Here is a 22229-nt window from a genome sequence, read left to right as displayed (position 1 = left end):
AATTAAACACCTATTCCTGACAAAAGAAATTTATATAAAATGAATCAATTCAAACTTCTTTATATATATGTTAAAATATATAGAATCCAGGACCTTATTGAATGGGGAAACACTAGAGGCATTAGTACTAAAGTCAGGAAGAAAGCAAGGTTGCTCACTCCCTCCACTATTTTTAACACTATTGGATTTTCTGTAATGTGTTTAGACAAATACAAACAATTAAAGGAATAAAAATTGGAAATGAAGAAGTAAAATAGTCTCTATTTTTGGATTATATGGTAATGTACCTGGAATGCCTAAGAAAAGCAACTTTAAATTGAATACAAACAATAAAAGAATTTAGAGGATAGCATGTTAAATCCAACCATAGAAATAATACCCTTTTAAAAGAGAAAGTGAAGAGAAGCTCCCATATAAAACAGCAACCAAAAATTCAAAATAATTAACTATAAGGTTAACAAGAAAATCTACATATGGAAGACTTTCAAACTTCCTGAAAAGACGTAAAAGTATAGTTGGATAAGTGAAAGGCATTCTTTGCTCTTGGATATGATGACTCATTTTTTCTTCTATGTCCTGAAGTTTACTATTTAAAAAAAAATTTCTAGGGTTAAACGCTTATATCACTAAACAAAAATTTTTCTTCTTTTTGTATGTATTTATAAAACTATAAATTTCTCTCTTGAAGATTCATCTGTATCTCACAAGTTTCAATATAAGGATTTTTGTTCAGTTCTATTTCATACATTTTATTATGACTTCTTTACCATTAATTATTTAGAAGTATACTTTTTAGTTTACAAAACACTTTTGTCAGTGATATCTAATTTTATTTCACTGTTGTTAAGGAACATAGTATCTATGATTTTGATTCTTTGGTATCTAATAGTAATTAATTTAACAGCTATTTATCAGATACCTATTTTCCTTAGTTAATGTTCCAGGTTCTGATGATTTAATAGTGAAGAAGTCACCCTACTTCTGTACCTTTATGGTACTTATATTCAATTATGGGAAATATATATTTTTAAATATATATATCATATATAATTATATAAAAATATATAAATATACGATATATATTTGTAGTTTGGGATATTGTTTTTTGGTATGGTTAGACATGATTGCAGAAGGAACTTGTTTTTGTCTTGATCCATCATGGTCACAGAATGACCTTGTCTGATATCTACTGGGTATCAGGGGCTGCTTTTCTCTGTCCCAGTTCTCTAAGTGATTCTAATGTCTTTTTTCATATTTCTTGTATTATAATCTTATATGTTTATCTCAATAATTTATGATATTTTGAGTTTCAGTATTTTATATTTTGTGATCTACTGAGGCTATAACTAGTAATATTTTACAACCTCCATCTTCCAGATGTTTGTTTTGAAAAAATATAATGGCATTTTAAAATCCTATTCAATTAAATGTTTGGACTCAAATTATGAAAGGTTGTATTATTCCTTTTCTTGCTTAAGTCAGATTTTCTGAACTTTGTAGGTTTACAAATCTCGTTTCCATATACTCTGTAGGATTTTTTTCCTCATACTTTACATAAGAATTGATTTTTATTGTTCACCATTTTCTCTGGAATGTAAAAAGAATTGATTTGAAGTTAAAACACATCTTAGTATGGTATATATCACTTTATGTAATTTTTTAAACAAATATTCTTTAAATTTACACCTAATTTTGACTTTTTAACTTTAGCAAGTCATTATGCCATTTACTTTAGTATATAATTAAACTCAAATATTTTGTCAACTCAATTTTAAAATTTATTGTGTATGGTTTAATAACAAAACATTGGAGTATATGTTATAGCTTCAAAAATAAATTTACATTGCTTTCCTGACCTTGTATTTGAAATTTTGTTTATTTCCTGTTAAAATGACTAGCATGTTTGTTATAGGTTCTGTTCTGTTATAAAATGTTGAGGTATGTAATTAGGTCTCATCCTAGTAGGATGCTATGTAGGTGTAGCTTATAACTACCACTATATTTTCTGTTTTACCACTGTCTTTTTGGCATTACTGAAACATTGCATTGTATAAGAATTTTCATCAGCGAAATACTACCAATGGATTTGTAGAAAGTCGTCTTAAGGAAAACCCATGGGAAATATCATTGTTTGAACATTAGCCTATTTTTATCCTCCCTGTTTTTTTTTAACCAACGAAAGATTATTTAATGAAACATAACTCAGAATCATATTATAGTAAAAATCATCATGGCTAGCTAGCACTGTTTAGCTGATTGACTGGCTGTTGAATGTGATCTTATAATCGTCTGTTTTCAGATTCTTATATTTTAAAATGAAGGACATATCTTAATTATCTTATTTATTCATTTATAAACAAATATTAGCCATTTTTAATGATATGAATTTCTAGAATACTTTTGTGAATGTCTGAGGGTTCATAATTCTGAGTCTGAAATGCTGTTATAAGTCAAAGAAAAAATAGAATTTTATATAATGAAACTTGATGCCAAATTTATGGCCACATTATTCAAGTACATAGGGCTGAATGGCATTCATTATACATAGTTTATTAAACTTCATCCTTTATTTCTACCCCTTTTTTCTTTTGTTCCAATTTTCTTATTTATTTTTATGTTGTGTCATATATATTTACATATTTCCTCAATCCCTCTTTGGAATGAGGCAGATTTAATTGGTAAATGTTTATATTGAAGTAGCTTGTTAATTTTTTAAAATGTAGGAAACATTCAGTATCTGCAAAAACTGGTATTCAAAATAAAGTTGTATTATGTAGTATAACTTTACTTTATTGTGTTAACATTAAACTTTATTTGAAGCAAGTTAAAATTAATGTTAGAATTACAAAAATGATTGTTCTAATGTTTTCCAGCTGCTAATAGGTTATGAAAATGGTACTGTAGTATTCTGGGACTTGAAATCTAAAAGAGCAGAACTAAGAGTTTATTATGATGAGGTAAGTGATTTCTACTGAAATATTTGAAAAAGTATTGTGACTTTGTGCTTCTTTTCAACTTTTAAATTTTGTATGTGACCAATATTTTTATCATTAGAAAACTGCCTGGTTCTAACTCAATGCCTCACACTGCGTGTTGGTATCTGCACAAATTCAACTCTGGGTTGTGCTCCTGAATGGGAATTCTGTCTTGATTACCCATTTTTGTGCTCTTTTTGGCATTTTATATACTTTGGTGCCTATTACCTGTACTGTAGCTCCACCTTCATTTGTACTCCTTTTCCTTTTTTTAGGGTCCATACATTTGTCTTGACTGATTATTCTTAAGGTCTCTAAAGACACTATTCACACCTTCGTTAGAAAATTCTTTTGCTGTGGCAGAAAGTTTAAGTGGTCTGTTTGAATGGTCTTATCTTCTAATGCTTGCCTTCTGAGAATAAAGAGAGATTTTGTAAATAGTAATACTTATTAATAAGAGTCAGTAAGATCTGAAGTAAGTTGTATTGTACTTAGTTGAGACTGATTAGGTTTTCATTTAGAGAAAGCAATGAACTCCTATTTATCAAGGAATAGTCTCTGAATTGATACTTCAGTTGTTTACAGATTGAGTCTAGGCCATTAATTATTCCCCCCTTCATAAAAGGCTAATTTGAAGACAGTGAAGCTAGGGGCAAAAGTTGAGAAACGGGAATTACCTGTTGTAGCTGTGAAAATGATAGTGATCGATCATCTATGTTCTGAATTAAATTTTTAAAATGGTAGAGTGGGGAGAGATAGGAAAATACAGGTCAACAACCACTGTATGGTATCACACTTAATATGGGAAGAGTGACGAAGAATTTAAGACAATGCTGATAGAAAAACGGAATTTTTAAAAAAAGCAATAACAACAAAAAGACACATTTCTTTTAGAACACTTCCTTTGTGCGCTCCCTCTCATCCCCTCATAACAATTTACTTTTTAAGTTTTGGTGCTTAAAGATAGCTGAAGGTTTATAGGTAATTTGGTCATGATTGGTGAAGTGATGTTATACAAGTATGCTCTTGTATACTAGTATGAACTTTTGGAGCATCTTGAATCATAAGGCTAGAAGGTACTAACTAGGGAGCTAAGCTAGGATTTTCCTTTTGTTAAATACACAAAATATAAAGATGAGGATGGAGATTGCTTCGTCTCTCCAGACTAGCAGTCTTGAAATAAGAGTCCAAATACCATCTGGGAATTTAGCCAGTTAGAATTAGAGTAGAGGAGCTAAAACTGAAATCCAGAGGAAAAGGCTGAATTAGCTTGTTTTCTTATGCCCTTAAATAGTGTGGAAGGATCGTTTCTAACCTTAAAAAGCAAGCAAAAGTAATTTTGCAAAGAAATGTTTAAGTAAGGATTAAGAATGTTTAAGTAAGTTAGTAGAATACTACACTACATCTACTTTATACCTAGAAGTCACTTAAAATATTGATTTATATGGTACATGTATCATTTCCTTTGGTATCTTACTTTTTCAGTATATCTTTTACTAACAAGATTATCATTTTAAGACATAGTCAGGTCATGTACTTTACTACCTCTGAACCTTAGGAGTGGCTCCTAATTGTCAACAATACGAAGTCTTTATTTATTGATATAAGACTTATGGCCCCAGTACCATCTTTTCCCTTTAGTTCAACTTCCTGCATCTTTCTACAGACTTCTCAGTTCAGACATTTTACTTAGTATCTCCTAAACATATTATTTATTACCTCTTGCAAGCCTTTGTTCCTGCTAATTTCTTACAATGAATTCCCTTCTATCTTCTTTTGCATATCAAAATCTTATTAATTCTTTAGTCACTGCAAAACTATTTGGACTATTTAACTAGTCCCTTGATTAATAGCCATTGATGAGTTGAGAATTTGGTTTTGCCAATCCAAGCTTATTTTAAGAAATAACTATATGAATTTTATTTCCACATTAGCTGTGAAATTTTTATTTTATTATATTAATATTTCTTTTTTTAAAATCTTTCACAGAGAAACCCCTCAGAATTTGACCTGAGGCTAACTTTTTAATTCCTTGAGTAACTGCCATTTCTCCTTTTTTCATATTGTTACCCAGCTTTTTAGGTTTCTTTTTCTCTTTTGTTTTTAAGAAATTCAATCAAACAACCAATTTGACCGAACTGCCTAGTGATTTATCTTCCATATTCTGTTTTCTATTCTTTAAAAGTCTTCCTGAATTAGTTGTATTATATTTGGCTTTTCAGTAGACCCTTAAAGTTCTTTTAAAGAAAAGAGTAGGCTATAAACAAATATACAGAACGTTTATTCACTAAGTCTGTTCAAATGCCAGCTCTTTAATGTACTATTCTACATCCTCCTCTCTAATAACAAGTTGGTTTTACGTGCCTACTCTTCCTTACAATAAGTATACTTCCAGCAATTATTTGTTTCAGTTCTGTGTTGTAGATATTATTTTTACATCTGTTGTCTCCAGTAGGTAGAAATTCACTGGGATAGGAAGAAGGGTTAGGGCTCGGGACACTTTTTCTCCCCCCACCATTTGTAGAAAGGCAGTCTGAGAGAACTTTAAATTGACTGAGGTTCATCAAAGTTTACATATAGAGGAGGCAAGAAGAAGTGACATTTCCCTGGAGCTAGCTATAAAAGTGAGAAGAAATAAGCAAAGGAGAAGACAATGAAGAGTGAGTTTTTCTCTCCCTCTAACTGCCTCTACTGAACGCTGGCATAAAAGAAGTCTTCTCTGCCTAGTAATGTAGACCAGGGTGAGAGAAAAAGCTAAATCCAGGGTTTCATGTTTTCTTTTTTACTTAATAAAATCTTACTTATGTTTTGAGGTACAGCTTATATCCTATTTACTTTATGATATGTCTAATGATTACACTCGCTGTCAATTATCTGTAACTAATAATACTTGTTGTTTGGAAGTTCGATTATATCAGACTTCCCTATCTCACTGGTTTTTTTTTAATTTCCTTTAAGGAAAGTATCATGTTGTATATATCTATTCAGCTTTTATGTCTACTAGAGCTTCTCTCACAGTGCTTAGTACATTACCCAAGTTCCACATATACTTTATTGATTTAGAAAAACTACCAAGGTTGTGGACATATGTGATGACATCAATTGCTTATCCATTCAACAGATTTTATTGAGCACCTGCTTTATGTAAGACACTGTGCTACCACTGGGAATAAAACAATTTAGGAATAGGTAATAATACTTTTTAATTTTATCTAATTCACAATTACAGAGTGAACCTGTAAATATTAAAAATATTTAAACCCTTCTTGCTTCAAATAAATTTAAATTGTTTATGTTACAAGCAATATAGTACAATGATTGAGAATATGGTTTTATAGTTAGATAGACCTTGGCTTTGAGTTGTGTGACCTAAGGAAGTATCTCAATCTCTCTAGGCCTATTTTGCCATGTGTAAATTGGAAAAAAATAATACCTGTTTAATAGGATTAAATGAAATGATGTACATAAAGTGCTTACCATTGGTCTGGCAAATAGTAAGCCCTCAGATGGTAGCTCTTATGTAAATTATTTTTTAAATTAGCTACTTTAAATGGAACTAGGCCTTTACCTTATCAGAAATTATCTTCTGATAACCTTGCTTTTACTTCTATATAAATGATTTTTCAAAGAAGCATTATAAGATACAAGGAAGACATAGAATATACAACAAAAAATTCTGGAATCTAATGATATGAGGAAATTTACTTTTCTTTATCTCAGGAGATGAGTTTTTGTAGCCTTTTATAAGCCTATAAAGGACTGAACCAAAGATAGTATGATCTGGGTCAGAAAAATTACATATGTTTCTTAAGTGTTACTGTTATACTAATTTTATGTCAGAATATTTTTCTTTTGGAATGTAGAATGATATAACATACCAACTTCCCCCCTCTACTTGTTTTTATTGTTATTTCATTAGGCTATTCATTCAATTGATTGGCATCATGAGGGCAAACAGTTCATGTGCAGCCATTCAGATGGTAGCTTGACTTTGTGGAACCTGAAAAGCCCAAGTCGTCCTTTCCAGACCACAATTCCACATGGTAAGATATATGCTTTCAAAAGAAACAAACTCTGGAGTTACAGTGCCTTGACTTAAAGTAGGAGAGGTGGTATCCCTGTGTTCGGTAGAAAGAGGTGATAGGACATAGCTTCTGATTCTAAATACCTTTTATACCTCCTTCAGATCCCACACATTATGCCACAAACTTTGTACTTTCCTTCTTTCTGTCTATCCACTTTCCTACTTTGTATTAAGTGATAAAATTGGATAATGGATGGTTGATATAGAAGCAGAGTTTATAATAAAGAAATTTGTCCAATTTTAAGGGTTAAGGAGCTAGTGAGAGAATGGCATTATTTAGACCTGACTTTCAGACCTAATTCCTGTACTGCTTGTAATCTGTATTCTAGTTCTCCCATTTATTTCCATTTCTGCCATTTGATTTCACCAAATTACCGAATGAAGACTGTGGTATTATTATATATCGTATTTATCTTATCTTTCTCATTGAAAAGAGGTATTTAGCATTTATGTTGGACCTGTATACCTAACTGGGCAGAATAAAAAGTATGAATGTATGAATAGCTTTTATTCAGATGACTATATTATTTTCAAGAATATTGGTGATGATCTGAGTTTCATGTTTACCAGTACGTCACTCTGTTGGTTGTTTCTAAGAATAGAGAGGTCAAAACCTAGCAGTTAATCAAACACATTCTATTTTATACTTTGTAAGCATTTAATATAGTATCACATTTAGAAAATACTGGTATTTTTAAAATAATGGGTGACTTACAAATCACAAAATGGAATTCTTTCGTCATGTGTTGGTCTGCCATTTTTTGTACCACAGTTGCATGTTCCATCTGCAAATGATTAATACATTTAACCTAGCTGCTTTACCTAGAGATGACATTTAAACACTTACTTGAGATGCTTTATTTAAAGATTGCCGCTTTGAAAACCTTGGATAGGCATTGCTATATGTCCACTCAGGTTTAATTATTTGTTTCTATGGTGGGTTCCCCTCCTCTCCACCCCCCCAAAAATATTCTCATACCTTTTATTTTCAAATATGTAATATGATTTATTCATAAGTTTTCTATTTATTTCCTTCTATTCTTCTCAACAGTCAACTTCTTTACAAGTTCTTTTTGACTTGTTTGGATATTTGAGGCTTTCATGTGTTTTACCCTATCCATATTTATTTTATCAGTTTGGGTTGTTTTCTGTAATTCTGTTTTCCTTTGAAAGAGATGAAGTTCTGTTCACAGCTTGTTGAAAACATCAGCATCTGTGTCTCTCATAACATATAAGTCAAATTAAATTCCTGCTGGTCACTATGACATTGTTAAGCCAGTGTCAGTGACTTTTGACAGCAGAGGCATCCATTGTCATTTCTATCTACATTCTTTGTATTCATTTTGTTCCCTTTTATTTCAGCTGTTTTTATTTTCTAAAATAAAAAAATTTCTCTAAGTACCACTTCAACTGTATTCCATAAATTTTGACATTTTAATAATATATAATTTTCATTAGTATTCAGTTTGAGATATTTTCTAATCCCTATGATAATTCTACTTTTTATCTATGAGTTATTTAGACATATGATTTCTAACTTCTAAAAAATATTTGTAGATTTTAATTTTAATTTTAGTCAGAGAAAGTGGCTTGATACTAGTTCTACAAAATTTACTGGGGTATGCTTTATAATTAGACATACATAGATAATTGCTATAAAGTTCCAAGTGTACTTGAGAATAATGTACATTTCTTAACTGCTACACAAAGGTCAAATTTGAAATTGTGTTTTTTATTCTGTATTGTTTAAATTTTAGCTTAAGTTCTTGTTTGATTTTTAAATTGTGAGAAATGTATGTTAAAATCTCTATTATTATGGCTTTCCCTTCTAATTCTGTTTATTTCTGCTTTATGTTAAAATTCAAATAGGTCAAGGTGGTTGATAGCATTAATCAAGTCCTCTATGATTTTACTGATATTTGACTAGTACTATCAATTTCTGAGAGAGTGATATTAAAATTTCCTAACATGATAATAGAATTGTCTACTTTTCACTTTAATTCTGTCCTTTTTTGGTTCATGTATTTTTTTTCAAGCTTCTTTTTTTGTAAATTAAAGTTTATTGGGGTGACAATGGTTAGTAAAGTTACATGGATTTCAGGTGTACAATTCTGTAATAATCATCTATATATCACATTGTGTGTTCACCACCCAGAATCAATTCTCCTTCCATCACCATATATTTGATCCCTTTTACCCTCATCTACCACCCCCTTCCTCCCTTACCCTCTGATAACCACTAAACTATTGTTTGTGTCTGTGAGTTTTTGTTTCTTTGTTTGTTTCGTTCCTTTGTTGCTTTCAGTTTTATATCCCACATATCAGTGAAATCATATAGTTCTCGACTATTTTTGTCTGACTTATTTTGCTTAGCATAATAATCTCCAGATCTATCCATGTTGTTGCAAATGGCACTATTTCATCTTTTCTTATGGCAGAATAATATTCCATTGTGCATATATACCACATCTTCTTTATCCATTCAGCTATCGAAGAACACTTTGGTTGTTTCCATGTCTTGGCCACGTAAATAAAGCTGCAATGAGCATCGGAGTACATATATCTTTACAGATAAATGTTTTATACCAGTTAGAATGGCTATCACCAACAAGACAAACAATAACATGTGTTGGAGAGGCTGTGGAGAAAAAGGAACCCTCATACACTGTTGGTAGGAATGCAGATTGGTGCAGCCACTATGGAAGGCAGTGTGGAAGTTCCTAAAAAAATTAAGAATACAATTACCATATGACCCAACAATCCCTCTCTTGTGTATCTACACAAAAAAAATCTGTTTTGTGTATTTTGAGGCTTTATTATTAGGCATTCCTTATGTCTCCTGTAGAGAGCATATGTTTGGGTCTTGCTTTTTTTATCCGGTCTTACATGATTTATTTGGAGTGTTTAGTTCATTAATATTAAATGTAATTACTGATGGGTTAGATTTAGGTATATCAGTTTATTTTTTGTTTTCTGCCCTACCATTTATTTTGTTCCTTCCCTCCCCCACCCCCTCTTTTGGCCTTCTTTTGGATTATTTGAATATTTTTATTAGAATTCCATTTTAATTTACATATAGGCATTTTTTATCTTCACATTTTTAAAAATTAGTTGATCTAGGGATTACAGTATGCTTCCTTAACTTTTCATAGTATATTAGAGTTAACATTGTAACACTTTACATAAAGTGTAGAAATCTCACAACCATATATGAGTTGTGATCAAACAATATGGTGAATGTTTAAATTTTAAAAAATTATTACAGTAAAAGATACATTGCCATTAATTCCCCTCAAAATACCCTCGCTTCTATCACATTTATCCCATCATTCTTGCCACTTTCTGAAGCAGTTCTGGAAGTCCCTTTTGTGTCTTCAGTTGTGCTGTTGTGGCTGCCTCGATGTCCTGAAAAATTGTGACTTTGGGAGAGCCAGAAGTTGCACGGGGCCAGATACAATGAATAAGGTGGATGAGAACACACCCTAATGCTTTTATTTGATGGAAATTGCCATATACCAGAAGCGATGTGTGACACGGAACACTGTCATGATGGAGGATGATTTACGGAACACTTTAAAACACACCCCTCAACTGTGGCTTACACCCAACTGACTGCACTGAACAAGTTGAAAGTTGTCACCCACTGTTACTAAGGTTCACCACACAGCTTCCCATATTGAAGATCCCTACCTTTCTGTTTGATGGCATTCAGCAGCAGCATTCACTCTACTTTGTGTTCACAACGGAAAGGCTCCGAGTCACACATTACTTCTGGTATATGGCAATTTCTGTCAAATAAAACCATTACAGTGTGTCCTCATCCACCTTATTCACTGGAACTGAAACTGTGCAACTTCTGGCTCTTCCCCAAAGTCAAAATGACCATGAAAGGTAAACGTTTTTAATCGATTCAGGACATTGAAATAGCCACAAAAGCACAACTAAAGACACTCACAAAAGAGGAATTCCAGAACTGCTTCAGAAAGTGGGAAGAATGATGGGATAAGTGTGTCTGAAGCAAGGGGGAGTGTTTTGAGGGGGATTAATGGTACTGTGTCTGTTACTGTGATAAATTTTTAAAAATTTAAACATTCATAATAGTTTTATCAGACCTTGTAGATTTATTTACCTTCACCCACTGCCCTTTATGCAATAGTTATCATATGTATTGCATCTACAGGCATTGTTATAACTTTGCTTTAAGTAGCCTTAAGTATTTCTTAATTCAAAATAAAGAGGCAACCAACTGAATTGGAGAAGATTTTTTCAAACAGTGCCTCTGATAAGGGGCTAATATCCAAAATATACAAGGAACTCATGCAACTCAACAACAAAAAAACAAACAACCCAATTGAAAAATGGGCAGAGGACCTGAAGAGACATTTCTCCAAAGAGGACATACAAATGGCAAATAGACATATGAAAAAATGCTCAACATCACTAATCATCAGAGAAATGCAAATAAAAACCACAATGAGATATCACCTCACCCCAGTTAGAATGGCTGTCATCAAGACAAACAATAACAAGTGTTGGAGAGGCTGTGGAGAAAAAGGAACCCTCATACACTGTTGGTGGGAATGCAGATTGGTGCAGCCATTATGGAAGGCAGTGTGGAGTTTCCTCAAAACATTACGAATAGAATTACCATATGACCCAGCAATCCCACTCCTAGGTATCGACCCCAAAAATCTGAAAACATTTATCCATAAAGACACGTGTGCTCCAATGTTCATTGCAGCTTTATTTACAGTGGCCAAGACATGGAAACAACCAAAATGTCCTTCGATAGATGAATGGATAAAGAAGTTGTGGTATATATACACAATGGAATACTATTCAGCGGTAAGAAAAGATGAAATAGGACCATTTGTGACAACATGTATGGATCTTGAGAATATACTGCTAAGTGAAATAAGTCAGACAGAAAAAGCAGAGAACCATGTGATTTCACTAATATGTGGTATATGAACCAAAAACAACAAAAGAACAAGACAAATGAGAAACAAAAACTAGACACAGACAATAGTTTACAATAGTTTAGTGGTTACCAGAGGATAAGGGGGGAGGCAGGTGGTAGATGAGGGTAAAGGGGATCAAATATATGGTGATGGAAGGAAAACTGCCTCTGGGTGGTGAACACACAATGGGATTTATAGATGATGTAATACAGAATTGTACACCTGAAATCTATGTAACTTTACTACCAATTGTCACCCCAATAAACTTTAATTTAAAAAAAAATTGTCTGATAATACCAACATCTGCTTTACCTTGAAGTTGGCCTCTATTCATAAAAATAGCTCACATTTTCCTGCTTCTTCATAATTCTAATAATTTGGACTGTATCATACATATTGTGGACATTATGCTGTGTACACTTTAGAATATAGTTTTATTGTCTCTTTCCTCCTCTAGGCATTGTGTCTCCTAAGCTGAAAAATTCTATACAGATTCTTTATTTTTCAAAAAATCAAAGATTTTCTATACTACAAAAGTAAGCTTTGTCTGAAACTCAGGTTATTTGACAATGGTGGGAGAGAAGGGAGGATGGCCACAACCAATGAGGCTAGATTAGTTCCTGTTTCACTTGAGAATAGTTCTGTGATGACATTTCCCATATTGTAGCTGCTTTCACTGGTGCTGCAGACATTCATTTTCTTTCACAGTAAATTATAATGATTTCAAATGTATATTCTTCAATCACAAAGCCCTCAGCTAAACACACACACACACACACACACACGCGCACACACACACACACACACATCATCTTAAACAAAATACTGTCAAATACTTCATAGTGAAGTTGTTGATCAGAAACAGGACAGAGGTATCAATAATTGTCACTGTTCTTTAAATTTTTACTGAAAATACTATCCAATGAAATTAGACTTGAAAAAGAAATATGTTTAAAAATTTAAAGAGTTCAAAATTATAATTCCTTTTTGATAATGTAATTGCACACCTAAAATACAAAAAGTAATTAGGAATACCATTAAGTATAACTTGAGAATTCTGTACATAAAACAAACTACAGTCAGGCACTGCTTAAAGATGTTTTGGTCAACAGTGGACTGCATATCTGATGGTGGTCCCATAAGATTGTAATGAAGCTGAAAAATTCCTATCGCCTAGAGACATTGTAGCCATCGCAACATCATGGCTCAATGCATTACTCATGTTTTTGTGGTGATGCTTGTGTGAACAAAGCTACCGTGCTGCCATTCATATAAAAGCATAGCACATACAATTATGTACGTTATGTAATACTGATAATAAATGACTGTGTTACTAGTTTATATACTTATCATAATATATATTTTATTGTTAATTTAGAGTGTATTCTTTCTACTTATAAAAAAAAAGTTTGCTGTGAAACAGTGTGCCGTGATACCCTGGCAGCAGTCTCATACCTTGTGTTTACCATGTCTCTTGATTGCACCATTTTCTCTTGTGCTTGATTTAATCTCATGTTGTTTTATTCATCATGGCCCCTAAGTATACAAAATCCACCACTAGTGTTGCCAGGACGAGGCCAGTGTAGAGTGATTGACATGGAAATGAAATTAAAGTGATTAAGGACTATGAAGGTGGAAAATCAGTGATGGCCATTGCTCACCACGTAGGCATATCCCATTCCACCATAGGTACAATGTTGAAGTACAAGAACAAAAGTAACAGAAGCTGTTAAAGGATCTGCTTCAGTGAAGGCAATGAGTCTAACAAAAATTCTAGAAGGGCCTATGTCAGATGTGGAGAAACTTGTAATGACCTGGATTGAAGACCAGACACAGGACCATATCCCTTTCAGCACCATGATGATCAACATTAGCAAAAAGTTCGTTTACAATGTTGAAAGAAAAGACTGGACCAGACTACGATGTTGAATTTACCGCTAGCTCTGGGTGGTTTAAATGATTCAAGAATCATTATTCATTATGTAATGTGAAAGCGAGTGGTGAGTCTGCAAGTACCAATGTGAAAGCAGAGGAAGAAGTTTTAGAAACTCCAGAGAAGCTGATTATAGAGGAAAATCACTTGCCAGAGAAAATATTCAATATGGGTGAAATCTCCCTATTTTGGAATCACATGCCTGCAAGGACTTTTATCCATAAGGAGTCCAAGTCAGTACCAGGATTCAAGGCTTGGGGGCACTGTTGCAGGCTACACATTGAAACCCTCTGTGATCTGGCGCAGGGAGAACCCCAGGGCCTTCAAGCATATCTATAAGCACACACAGCCCAAATACTACAAGAGCAATAAGAAGGCACAGATGACCCAGCTCCTCCTCCAAGACACCCTCCTGAATGGCTAGGCCAGAAAAATGGAAAAGTACTGTTTGGAAAATAACATACTTTTCAAGATTTGGCTCATTGTTGATAATACTCCCAGACATTCTCCTTTATTTTTTTAATTACAGTTGACATTCAGTATTATTTTATATGCTTCAGTTGTACAGCATAGTGGTTAGACATTTATTAATTTATGCAGTTATTCCCCCAATTAGTCTAGTATCCACCTGGCACTATACATAGTTGTTGCAACATTATTGACTATATTCTCTATTCTCTATGCTGTAGTTTACATCCCTGTGACTATTTTGTAACTACCAATTTGTACTTCTTAATCCCTTCACCTTTTTCATTCAGTCCCCCAACCCTCTCCCCAGCTGGCAATCATCAGTTTGTTCTCTGTATCTATGAGTCTGTTTCTGTTTTGTTCATTTATTCTGTTCTTTAGATTCCACATATAAGTGACATCATATGGTATTTGTCTTTCACTGTCTTATTTCACTTAGCAAAACACCTTCCAGTCCATTCATACTGTTGCAAATGGTAAGATTTCTTTCTTCTTTATGGCTGAGTAATATTCCATTGTGTATACAGAAGGTGCCAAAAAGTGTATACACATTTTAAGAAAGGAGAAAACTATTAAAATTGTAATGCACAATATATACCAATAACAAAAGATGAATACAAGGCACATTTGACTTCTGCAATTACAAGAGGTGCTCAAAGCGGTTACCATCAGCTTCCAGGCACGTCTGATTATGGTGAACTACTGCTTGAGTAACGTTGACCAAAGTGTCCACACGTATACATTTTTTTGGCACCCCCAGTATGTATCACATCTTTATTATCTAGTCATCTATCAGTGGTCACTTAGATTACTTCCATACCTTAGCGATTATAAATAATGCTGCAGTGAACATAGGGGTATATGTATCTTTTTGAATTATTGTTTTGTATTTCTTCAGATAAATACCCAGAAGTAGAATTGCTGGGTCATAAGGTCGTCCTATTCTTAATCTTTAGAGGATCCTCCATACTGTTTTCCATAGTGGCTGCAGCAATCTGCAGTCTCACCAACAGTGTACAAGGGTTCCCTTTTCTCTACATCCTGGCTAACACGTGTTGTTTGTTGATTTATTGATGATTGTCATTCTGACAGGTGTGAGGTGATACCTGACCATGGTTTTAATTTGCATTTCTCTGATGATGAGTGATGTTGAGCATGTATATCCTCTTTTAAAGGTGATCTTCATCTCAATATCAAAGTGGTGTTTCTCCCTCCAAACACCATCTCTTGGATCCAACCAATAAATCAAGGAGTTAGAGCAGGTTTTAAGGCCTGCTACCTGTGGAGTACCTTTGCCAAGGTTATTACTGCAATTGAGGAGGACACTGAGAAGACACCAATGCAATTCTGGGAGGATTACATCTATGACTGCATCAAGAACCATGCTTGGGCTTGGTGATGTCACTGCAGAATATATGAATGGCATTGGGAATAAGACACTCAAGAGGTTCACCATGACTTCAAAAGATTTTCTAAGGATGAGGAGATTGCAAAAAGAGACATGAAAATAGGAAAATTATTTAAATAAGGAATAATTGTGAATTATAAGCAGTTTGGAAGGTTAGATGCCCCAAACAATTATTTTTGTTTCTTAATTAAAGTTTATTGTGGTGACAATTGTTGGTAAAGTTACATAAGTTTCAGATGTACAATTCTGTAATACATCATCTATATATCACATTGTGTGTTCACCGTCCAGAGTCAGTTCTCCTTCCGTCACCATGTATTTGACCCCGTTTACCCTCATCTACCGTTTACCCTCATCTCCCCTCTTACCCTCTAGTAACCACTAAACTATTGTCTGTGTCTATGAGTTTTTGTTTCTTCATTTGTTTGTTTTGTTGCTTTCAGTTTTATATACCACATATCAGTGAAATCATATAGCTTTTTTCTGTCTGACTTATTTCGTTTAGCGTAATGATCTCAAGATCCATCCATGTTGTCACAAATGGCACTATTTCATCTTTTCTTAGGGCAGAATAGTATTTCATTGTGTATATATACCACATCTTCTTTATCCAGTCATCTATTAAGGGCCACTTTGGTTGTTTCCATGTCTTGGTCACTGTAAATAAAGCTGCAAAACAATTTCTCAATGGGCAATAAACATTGGCGCACATATATCTTTATGGATAAATGTCTTCAGATTTTTTATGGGTAGATACCCAGGAGAGGGATAGCTGGGCCGTATGGTTATTGTATTCTTAAGTTTTTGAGGAACCTCCACACTGAGTTTCATAGCAGTTGCACCAGCCTGCATTCCCGCCAACAGTGCATGAGGGTTCCTTTTTCTCCACAGCCTCTCCAACGCTTGTTATTGTTTGTCTTGTTGATGATAGCCATTCTGACTGGGGTGAGGTGATAGCTCATTGTGGTTTTTATTTGCATTTCTCTGATGATTAGTGACGTTGAGCATTTTTTCATACGTCTGTTGGCCATGTGTATGTCCTTTTTGGAGAAATGTCTTACTGAAATAAACAAACTTCTAAATATATATATATATATATATATATATATATATATATATATATATATATATATTTTTTTTTTTTTTTAATTTTCAAACATGTCATTGAGCCGACAGGCATAAACATATGATAAACTTAAAGATTTCAAAAGACATTGCTAAATTAGAAACCCTGAAATATAAGTAAGTGATAGAGATAGAATTTCTTCTGAAATTTTCTGATTCACGTTGGAGAACTTAAAGTTCTTTTAAAAATACAGGTTTATTCAGATATAATTCACAATTCACTAATTTAAAGTGTATAATTGAGTGGTGTTTAGTATATTCAGAGTTCTGCAGCCATCAAAAGAATCTAATTTTAAAACATTTTTGTCACCCCAAAAGAAGCCCTATACTCAAGCCGTCATTCCATCCCCTCTCGTCAGGCCTTAGACAACCACTGATCTTTAGTCTCTGTAGATTTGCCTGCTCTGGACATTCTATATAAATAGACTTACACTGTATGTGGTCTTTCATGACTGGCTTTTTTCACTTAGCATAATGTTTTCAAGTTTCATCCATGTTAAAACAAGTCTATTTTATTCATTTTCATTGAACAATAATATTCCATTGTATGGATATATCACTTTTATTTATCCATTCATCACTTGATGGGCATTTGTGTTGTTTTCACATTGACTATTCTGAATAATTCTGCAATGAATGTTTATGTGTAAGTTTTTATGTGGACATATGGTTCCATTTCTCCTGGGTATATACCCAAGAATGGAAACAATGGGCCATATGATAACTCTATACTTAACATTTTAAGGAAATGCCAAATGTTTTTCCAGAGTCCTCAAGCTTTTACATTCCCACCAGCAATTAGTAATGTTTCCAACTTCACATCTTCATCAACACATGCTAATATCTGTCTTTTTTATTATAGACGTCCTGGCACATGTAGAGTGATATTTCCTTACAGTTTTGATTGGTAGTTTCCTAATTAGTAAAGATGTTGAGCAGCTGTTTATTTGCTTATTGGGCATTTCTGAATTTCTGAATATTCTTTAGGAAAACATCTATTCAGTTCCTTTGCCCATTGAGAAATTGTTTTTTTATATTACGGAGTTACAATAGTTCATGATATATATATAGTCAGGGTAGGCATCTTTTATTAGATATAAGTTGAAAATATTTTCTCCCATTCTGTATGTTGCTTTTTCACTTCCTTAATGGTATCCTTTCAAGCACAAAAGTTTTTAATTTTGATAAACCTCCATTTATGTATTTTTGATTTGGTTGTTTGTACTTTTAACATAGTATCTAAAAAATAATTGCCTAACCCAAGGTCACAAAAATTTATTTCTATATTTTCCTCTAACAGTTTATAGTTTTAGCTCCTACATTTAGGTCTAGGATTCATTTTGAGTTAATTTTTATGTATGGTGTAATGAAGGGGTTCAACTTCATTCTTTTGCATGAGGATATTCTATTGTCCCAGTACCATTTCCTGAAAAGATTATTTACCCATTAAATTGTGTTGGCATCACTGTTGAAAATTAATTTACCAAAATTGTAAGAGTTTATTTTTGTATTCTTTTCTTTTCTTTTTCTTTTTTTTTTTAAGATTTTATTGGGGAAGGGGAACAGGACTTTATTGGGGAACAGTGTGTACATCCAGGACTTTTTTTCCAAGTCAAGTTGTTGTCCTTTCAGTCTTAGTTGTGGAGGGCGCAGCTCAAAACCAGGTCCAGCTGCCATTGCTAGTTGCAGGGGGCGGAGCCCACCATTGAACTGGCAACCTTGTGGTTGAGAGCCCACTGGCCCATGTGGGAATCGAACCAGCAGCCTTCAGAGTTAGGAGCATGGAGCTCTAACAGTCTGAGCCATCGGGCCAGCCCTATTTTTGTACTCTTAATTTCATTTAATTAATCTATATGCCACAATACACAGTTTTGATTGTTGTAGCTTATTGGTAAGTTTTGAAAACAGCAATTGTGAGTACTCTAACTGCAAACTTGAACTTTTTTTCTGACAATTGCATGGGGTTGGATGGAGGGGAGTAGATAAAGCCTACAGGCCTATTCGAGGTGAGTAATCTAATATAAAGCCGACACTCAAAGTGATTGTACAGTCAGTGCATCTAATTAACTAGAAATAAGTTCTATCTTTCAAATAGAGGACAAAAGGAAAACTTGATTGCCTACATTAAAACTAGTGCTTAGTGGGAAGGGAAAAAATACCTAAGTATTTCATTTTTTATGAAATACTAATGATGCTAACGTAAATGGTGTTATGTTTTTAATATCAAATTCTAGTTCGTTTTGCTGTCATATAGGAAAGCAATTGACTTTTTTATATTAACATTGTATCCTTCAACCTTGCTATAATCATGTCTTAATTCCAGGAGACGTTTTGTTGATTCTTTCTGATTATCTACATAGGTGATTATGTCATCTGCTAACAGTTTTATTTCTTTCTTCCCAATCTGTATGCCTTTTGTTATACTTTATTCTCCTATTTCATTAGCTAGGATTCTAGTAATATGTTGTAAAGGAGTAGTGAGAGGAGATGTCCTTGCCTTGTTCCTAATCTTGGTGGGGAAGATTTGAATTTCACCATTAAGTATGATGTCACCCACAGAGTGTTTTTGTTTATTTGTTTGTTTTTGTAGATATTCATTATCAAGTTGATTAATTTACCATCTTAATTAGCATCTGTTCTTAGTTTACTATGAGTTTTTATCATGAATGGCTGTTGGATTTTGTCAAATGCTTTTTTTCCATCTATTTGTATAATCACGTGATTTTTCTTTTTTAACCCATTGATATGATGGGTTATATTAATTGGTTGTTGAATTTTGAACCAGCCTTGCATGCCTGGGATAAATCACATAGTCATGGTGCAGAACCCTTTTTATACATTGTTGGATTTGATTTACTGATATTTTGTTAAAGGTTTTTACATTAATGTTCATGTGAGATATTGGTCTGTAGTTTTCTTGTAATGTTTCTGGTTTTGGCGTTAGAGTAATCCTGGCCTCATAGAATGAGTTAAGGAGTATTCCCTCTTCTATCCTCTGAAAGAGGTTGTAGAAAATTAGTATAATTTCTTACTTAAATGTTTCGTAGAACCTGTGTGGGCCTGATGTTTTCTGTTTCAGAAGGTTATTGATTTAATTTCTTTAATAGATATAGGCCTATTCAGATTGTCTCTTTCTTCTGGTATGCATTTTGGCAGATTGCATCTTAAGGGTTAGTTCAGTTAATCTAGATTATCAAATTCGTAGCATACAGTTCATAGTATTCCTTTATTATCTTTTTTAAGTCCATGGGATCTGTAGTGATGGCCACTGTTTCATTTCTGATGTTAGTAATCTGTGTCCTCTGTCTTTTTTTCTTAGTTAAACAGGTTAGAGGCTTATCTATTTTATTGATCTTCTCAAAGAATCAGCTTTAGTTTTCCTTGATTTTCTGTTGGTATCCTGCTTTCTATTTCACTTATTTCTACTCTAATTCTTATTATTTCTCTTTTTCTGCTTTCTTTGGATTTAATTTGCTCCTCTTTTCTTCTCTATGGGGAGAACTTAGATAATTGATTTTATATCTTCTTTTCTAATATATGCACTCAATGCTGTAAATTTCCCTTTAAGCATTGTTTTTTGCTGCATCCCACAAATTTGATAAGTTGTGTTTTTATTTTTATTTATTCCAAGATATTTTAAAATTTCTTTTGAGGTTTCTCCTTTGACTGTTGTGTTATTTAGAAGTGTGTTGTTTAATCTCCACATAGACATAGAAAGCTGGGAGGTACGTCATTACCACTCATACAACAACAGAAAGCTGGATAAAATGCAAATTAATAACTTATTGAACTCATCAGAGAAATAAGGTGGCAGGGCAAACAACTAACTTAGAATCTGGGCGAAAAAAGGTACCTGCAGGGAGGGATAAGACCTGAGCCTTTGCTTGTGTAGGGCAGATATTGTTAGATGCCACTAACACAAATAGAAAGTTGTAGCAGTTTCTTCCTTTTTTTTTTTTTTTTTTTTATGACTTGCTAAAGGCTAAGTATGGACTAATGTGAAAGTATGAAGTTACCTGAGGCTACAAATGTAAGGTCTATGCACTGTCTGGCATCATTGTCTTCCATGAACCCTACCAAGCAACCACAGGGAAAGTCAGAAAGAATCCTGCGAAAGCTTCCCTTAGGGTTCTGGCTGGGGAAAGGAAACAGCAGTCAAAGCCAAATCTCCCCTATTTCCCACATTACAATTATGTGCATATTATTTTATACAGTGGCTTCTTAAGTCAGTTAAGAGAAGACTGGAGAAGAAATATGCAGTTATACTGTCTTTCATAATTATCTACATAATTACCTTTTACTGTACTCTTTGTGTTTAGCTCGATTTTTTTTTTTTTTCTTTTCTAATAAGAAAGTCAGCCGTTAATCTTACTGTTGCTCCCTTGTATGTGATGAGTCATTTTTCTCTTGCTGCCTTCAAGATTTTCTTTTGGGCTTTTAGCATTTTTTTAAATTAAATTTTATTGGGGTGACAATTGTTAGTAAAGTTACATAGGTTTCAGATGTACAATTCAGTAATACATCATCTATATATCACATTGTGTGTTCACCACCCAGAGTCATTTCTCCTTCCATCACCATACATTTGATCCCTTTTACCCTCATCTACTTTTATTGTGATGTGTCTGGGAGTCAAATTCTTTGCTTTTATCCTACATGGAGTTCGTTGAGGTTCTCAGATGTGTAGATAATGCTTTTCATCAAATTTAGCAAGTTTTTTTCAACCAGTATTTTATGAGGAGCAGTTTTTCTGCTCCTTTCTCTCTTTCCTCTACTTATTGTACTTCCATTATATATATATGTTGGTGTGATGAATGGTATTCTACATTTCTTTGAGACTATTCATTTATCGTCATTCTTTTTTCTCTCTGTTTTTCCTGCACTGTTGCAATAATCTCCTACTTATTTTTCCAGCATCAATATCTTATATCCTCAAAATTGCTCTATTAAATGAAGCCATACTAATATTTCTGAAACATTGCTTTATCCACATCACTTCCCAACATGAAAGCTTCCAATGACTGTCCATTGTCTATATTGCAAATCAGTTTTATAGATTGCCATTGTCTGGCTCCTTTATACCTCATTAACATTATTTTCACTATTTTTCTACATGAGTCTTTTAATTTACCCAAATTGGCTTATCCATTATTCCCTTGACACACTAGGCACGTCCTGCCTCCATGTCTTTTCTGATGCTCTCCTATCCAAATTCTATCTGTTAATGCTCAGTCTAGTTTCTAGGAAGTTTTCTGTAGAACTCTAGAAAGTCTGC

General features: G+C 33.4%; 1 protein-coding gene across 14 annotated transcripts in view; it reads left to right on the top strand.

The window, feature by feature from the left end:
* The window catches only part of STXBP5L (syntaxin binding protein 5L), a 228643-nt gene that overhangs the window by 78556 nt on the left and 127858 nt on the right, over positions 1-22229 (top strand). For all 14 annotated transcript variants that reach the window (XM_074331359.2, XM_019729631.3, XM_074331367.2 and 11 more), the window contains exons 8-9: positions 2874-2957; positions 6895-7018. In XM_074331359.2, coding sequence (XP_074187460.2) covers positions 2874-2957; positions 6895-7018 — 208 coding nt within the window. The remainder of the gene's footprint in view (positions 1-2873; positions 2958-6894; positions 7019-22229) is intronic.

The sequence above is a fragment of the Rhinolophus sinicus genome, chromosome 17 (genome assembly GCF_057876585.1).
Source record: "Rhinolophus sinicus isolate RSI-liver-muscle chromosome 17, RSI-T2T, whole genome shotgun sequence".
Lineage (NCBI taxonomy): Eukaryota > Metazoa > Chordata > Mammalia > Chiroptera > Rhinolophidae > Rhinolophus > Rhinolophus sinicus.
Note: the sequence above shows the minus strand (reverse complement) of the source record. Positions and strands in the feature narration are given on the sequence as shown.